The sequence below is a fragment of the Pholis gunnellus genome (genome assembly GCF_910591455.1).
Source record: "Pholis gunnellus genome assembly, chromosome: 4".
Classification (NCBI taxonomy): domain Eukaryota; kingdom Metazoa; phylum Chordata; class Actinopteri; order Perciformes; family Pholidae; genus Pholis; species Pholis gunnellus.
In genome coordinates, this window is record NC_136530.1 from 5,849,427 (window position 1) to 5,855,561 (window position 6,135).

Sequence of the window (6,135 nt, forward strand, 5' to 3'; positions counted from 1 at the left end):
GAGGTTAAAGACTGCTGGGACTGATTTCGTTGCTTGGTCTTTTAACAGTCCATTCGAGACATCTTTATACTTTCAAAATCCAGGTTCGCTCTGCATGGTAACGAGAACACACAACAAAAGCAATATAAATATATCAAATCCATGCAGATTTTTCCCCTTTTCTCATATATACAGCAGTTTATAACAAAACCTTGTCTCAATAAAATGTCCCGTAAATAACTGCATTTCACGTTTTGCAAGCACAAAGGTCCACGTCGGCGTCCTGTCCCTTGAGCTTGTAAACAGTGTCAGGGTAAGAATACTAATGAGAGAAACACAGATCCCAAAAATCAAATCATTTTCATGTTGAACTTGCGAGCCCCGCCCTGTCCTCCGCTGGCAGCAGGTCCGTCCACCTTTCTGAAGGAATACTCCACTGAGAAATTGTTCTTGTGCTGCCCTCTCCCCCGACTCCACACAAACAGCAGAATGAAACAGAAGAGCACCACCCCCAGGAACATGATGCAGCCCATAGCCGTGGATATGAGGATGGTCTTGAGGTCCAGAGTGAACTTCAAGAAGACTCTGGTGTCATTCAGATTTGTCTCATTAAGGTCCCCCGCGTAGTACGTGCGGTTGGCCATGAGGGCTGCATCTAGCGGCAGCCCACTAACTGTAAGTGTGGCAAAATAGGTGTCGTTTCCACCGGCATTGCTGGCTATGCAGATGTAGGTTCCACTGTCGGTTACCTGGGCGTACCGTATTTCTAATGTGCCCTCTGGTAACACAGTCAGGCGGCCGGTGCTCTTCGTGGTGATGCGGCGGCGCTGAGGCGAGATCCAGAATATCATCGGTGCCGGCTCACCTTCTGCTTTGCAAATGAACGACACAACCTGCCCCTCGCGGGCCGAAACCTGCTGCAGTTTCCTGTTGCGGATTTTGGGCTTCTGGCAAGTAAAGTGATCAAAGAGGGCCGAGTCAGAGAAAACGTTCAGAGCCCGTCCCTGCACCTCTACGGGCGTCATGCACACTGGGGAGGCGCCGTCAAAATTGAGGGTCTTGCGGCGCTGAAGGATCCAAAGCAAGCGGCAGTCGCAGGCCAGAGGGTTCCCGTCCAAACGCAGCGTCTCCAGAGTGTTGACAGACTGAAAGGCTCCTTCTTCCAGGGACACCAGGCCGTTAGTGGAGAAGTTAAGAAGGCTGATTTGCCTTAGACCACCCAGCGCATACGGCTGCACGACCACCAGATTTGTGTTGACCAGATGCAGCTCCTTCAGCCTAACGAGGTCCCGCAGGGCCCAGGACTCCAACACGGAGATAGGGTTGTAGGAGAGGTTGAGGCTGGTGAGGTGAGCCAGACTGCGGAGGGCAGAGGTGGGCACAGAGGTGATGTTAGTGTGAGTAATAGACAGCCAAGATAAGTTGAGCCCCTGCAGGCTGTGAGGGGATATGTGCTCCAAAAAGGGCCAGTGATCGATCTCGAGGCCCCTCAGGTTTCCCAGCTTACGGAAGTTCTGGTCCTCTAAGGTGGAGATGCTGAGGTAGCGGAGCCGCAGAGCCACCAGGTTATGCAGGTAAGACAGAGACTGGCTGGACACAGACGTCAGGTTGCACCTCTCAATGGTCAGCTCCCTCAGCCCCACCAGACCCAGAAAGGCCTTGTTGGAAATATAAACTAAATCATTGTCTCCAACTTCCAGGTTTTTCAGATTTTTCAGGTCTTGGAAAGTAAAGTCCAAAAGAATGACAATCTTATTCCCACTGAGGTCCAGCGACGTTAGGTTGGAGAGACGGGAGAAAGCCCCCATGGGGACCAGTTTCAATTGGTTGCCCCTCAGTGAAAGCGACTGCAGGTTCTGGAGACTAGAAAAAGCATTCGGTTCCAGGACACTGACCATGTTCTCGCTCAGGTCCAGCTTTTCAAGACGTGAATATGGAAGCAGGTCACCATGCTCCACCCAGCGAAGTTTATTCCCACTGAGGTCCAGGATCTTGGTGTCCAGCGGGATGCCCTCTGGCAGTGCGGACAGGCGTTTACCATAACAGGACACAGTCTTGAGTTTTGCGATGCACTCACAACGCTGGGGACATCCTTGACTCTGGGCGGGTGACACCGTGATCATCAGTAGCAAGAACAGGAAAGGCCGGAGCCAGCCCACATCCTGGCCCAGGCTCACCCCCATGGCCCTCCTTTTCCACTGCGTCGCCCTGCTCCCGAATCACTGGGGCAGAAACCTGAGGAACGAGAAAGAACGGGGGAGGGCGGGACGGGAGGACGGACAGAATGATTGGGAAAGACAAAGAGATAGACAGTGAGACAAATGAATTGAACCCAATTCCCCTCCAACAGCAGCTATCAAACACTCTAAATGAGTAGAATTACTATTATAAAGTCTAATTGACCCGACACAGCCAGCTAAATTAAAGCTAGAGCTCCAAGATAATCCTCAATGGAGCTTGTATTCACATGAATCTAATTTACAATGGGCGACTGTGCCTTGCAAGCACTCAGGTTTTAAAATGATATGCCAGCACACACAAAGAAATCCCCTAAAAGCTATGTGTGAATTTCATATCTGATGGTTGTTTTGCTCTCAAGTTATTTCATGCATTGTAAATGAAAACAGGGAAACAGGGAAATTGAAAATCTATTGTATTCATAAGACCTCATGTGAGACATCTTTTAAAATGCATGAAAAAGGAAAACAATCGCAGCCTCTCAAAAGCATAACATCGCGCCGCAAAATGCACTGAAATGGTCCACCACTCATACTGTGTGAGGAAGCAGAATATTAACTCTGCAGGAGAAAATACCAGCATGTTAAAGGTCTGAATAAAATATGAAAGTGACACAGAACAATTCAAAACCACATTGGATCATATAGCACAGTATATGCAGTATTTGAGTAGGTGCCTGACAAGGTCACTCACTACGACTCAGTGCATCACAATAGCTCAGTCCATCACATCATCTGCATAAGTCTCTGAGGCATGAGGCTTACCATGAGAGGAGCCTGACCTGCCTATGGGTTTCATGTGACACAATACACACACACACACACACACACACACACACACACACACACACACACACACACACACACACACACACACACACACACACAATTCCACCCCTGCGTCTGCTGGTGGATGTTGGCAGCAGTGGTAATCCCTTAGTAAACCCATTGTGAAATACCAACTAGCGGGATGGAAAGTAACTCCAGAAAACATATTCCATAACATCGTCATTGTTGACTGGTGAGAGCTGACCGTGTGCAAAAACATATTAAAAATAACTGGTTTACACATCAGGACCCAACCTACAATATGTGCTGGTTATGTCACTAAAATGACATGAATAATGAGCTCAGTGCTACATTTGGTACTAAAACACGTAGAAACACTGGACACATACATCATAAGAAACAGTTTTCTATCCATATATATCACCGTTTAAAATAAGGAGAGAGCGTGTTACGATTTTAAATTCCCACCTGCTGCGGTAACAGATGACTTCATAACTCATTTAATGTCCCTAACCTCTACACATGTTCTATTTTACAATTCACCCCGGCTCAGAGATAGATATTCCAATTAGCCAATCTGCCACTGAATGAAATTAACTGTCTGAAATGCGAGCAGAACTGTCTGATCGCAGACTTAAAATGAGCAGAGCTCTGTGAAAGACATTTCAGATTCCCACCTTTAATCGTATCAAAGAAAAAGATACTGTGGCATGCCGTCAACAACCCACACATGCATATAACTGTCAGACACAGCAGCCTGACACGGAACCCTTCACACACATTTTATGTCACGCACTATGGTCTAATAAGACCACTAGAAACAGAAAAGAAAGCTCTTTCTGCATCCAAAGGCAGTCCTTGGGGTTTGGCTCTTGCTTTATAATTGAAAAAAACATGGCAGCTCAGGCATTGCTAAAGTTTATACTTTGACAACACATCATTGCACTTCTATAACCTTAAAAAAGTGGCAGCTCCACACAGACACATTGATTTTCTTTATTTTTTTTTAAGTATCAAAATTGCTGCAGCAGAACCAGAGATATGGTCTTTTTTATTTCACACATTCTTCTTCCTTGTGAAAACCAGGCGCCCACTTTACCCAGCATCTGTCCACAGCTCAGTAATACAACTTTGAGCTGCTAGCTTCAACCCAGAGATGATGGGCAGTTTACAGAGAACTGGACATCTCACTTCTTTCATTTCTTTCCATTTTCAAACTTTTGACGTTGACTCACTTGAGGCAATTTATCAGTACTTTGTCCAGCTCCGTCTGGAGCCAACCAAGGCTTTATACAACAATGCAGTATGTGGGGAAAAAAAGTCAGTTAACAAGACCTGGAAACTGACTTTGATGTGTCACCAATAAACCCAGAGGCCCCCGGCCGTCTGCTGCACCACAAGGTCAACAGCAGCCCCGTGGGCGCCGGCAGCTCCACACAGGCTACTGTTACCTGGTAGTAAGCTGAAGTCATTACGCAGCAGGAGAGCAACCTTCAGCTGCTGCAGGTGACAGAGAAGAGGAGCTGCTCCTCCCGAGAAGAGAGTGACTGAACGCCACCGTCGCTTCGTCCTCCTGCTGCGTTTTCCACTTAACTGAACATTGGCAGTGCACGTGCGGCAAAGTGAACGTTGGGGGTTAAAGTCACGTAAAAGCTTGTCCGTGAAGTCACAGGCCGAACTGCACCAGCTACGTCTTGCAGGCTCTGACATAAACTGCAAAAGCTCTGGATCGGCTTCAAAAGCACAATACTGTAAGGTGTCTAATGTTGTCATGGAGACGCCTGCACCATCTCCCTTAAAAAGCCCCCCCGCCCCTCCCTCCCCCCTTTTCCTGCTTCCTACTCTCTTCATAGACTCTTATTTTCCAGACCAGACTGAAACACGCGTGTCCACTAGACCTTCCCGAATGTCTCGGCCATCAGCCACCTGCCAGCACAGATGCTGCTCATTTGTTTTGTCAGCTCTTCAGGAAATATCTATTTTTGCTGTTTTCACGTATATCACAGAGAGTTAATATTGCCTTGTTCCTGTAGTGCCTGTTTTCTGTGCCTTAACTCTACCTGCTGGGGCTCCATGTCTGTTCCATCATCTGCTCCAAAAAAACAAACCTGTGACAAAAGACAAATGGCTGTTGTCTGTACTAATCAAACAGATGGATGATATATAAAATCATTATTGTGAGTGTATACTGTGCACTCATCCAGTAGCATTAGGCAAAGAGGTTTGAGGGTTTTTTTTATCTCATCATTTGGTTGCCAGGCAACATTTACTCATCCAGTACTTTCTAATAGTGCCTGAAGTTATGTTCTATTCTGGAAGTGCCTCAATATTTATACACAATTGTTGATTTTTGTCTTTAACAGTTTGCTATGCTGGGCGTCACAGCGGTCGACTAACATTGTTGTGACTTCGTGAGGCCAAAAGGCTGAACAGAGACACTGCCAGCATCATCGGGTAGTTATGCTGCGGCCTTCAAGTGCATGAAAGTTTAACTGATAAAAAAAAAAGTGACATAAACAGAATCAGATCGTAATGAGCAAAGAGGCTGATAGGCCATTTTCACAGCAGACATTCTGACTCGTCATTGTAAGACAAACATTAATGAATCCGTTCTATTCACGTGTCCAAGTAAGCCCCGACAGCGAGACAGCGAGCCAACATGCACAAAACCAGGACCCTGATACCGAAGCAGCTAAATGGACTTCAGTCAGGATTCAGACCTGTGCTACAGTAACATGTCAAAATGGCAACCAAAAAAAAAGATTCTCAGACAGATATCACCCCCCCCAAAAAATGTAAGTGTGATGTTAGTTGTGACATATTAAAATGGCTACATGAGAGCCAGAAACAACAGCCTGCGTACACATTGCAGACTCACGGGACGTCCTCCAGAAGAAGGAGACTCACACCGGCCTGCCGTGACAGGTGAACGACGGAACCGAGCTCAGATCAAAGACGACGGCTTCATACTGTTGTCGTCTGCTCTCGAGATGCTTGAAACTGCAACTCACGCTTGTGTTGTGATAGAACTTTAAGGATGACACTTTTGCAACAAGGAACAAATTCCCGTATAGCCTGAAGCATTCAAATGCTTAAAAAGATATGTTTCTGGCTTACAGGTGCAACGTGT

General features: G+C 46.7%; 1 protein-coding gene across 1 annotated transcript; it reads right to left on the reverse strand.

The window, feature by feature from the left end:
• Positions 1 to 329: 329 nt before the first annotated feature.
• lingo3a (leucine rich repeat and Ig domain containing 3a) lies at positions 330 to 2,162 on the reverse strand (the record flags this gene model as incomplete). Its single annotated transcript, XM_079157474.1, has 1 exon — positions 330 to 2,162. The coding sequence occupies one exon, from the start codon at positions 2,160 to 2,162 to the stop codon at positions 330 to 332; it is 1,833 nt and encodes a 610-aa protein (XP_079013600.1).
• Between the last annotated feature and the right edge of the window lie 3,973 nt (positions 2,163 to 6,135).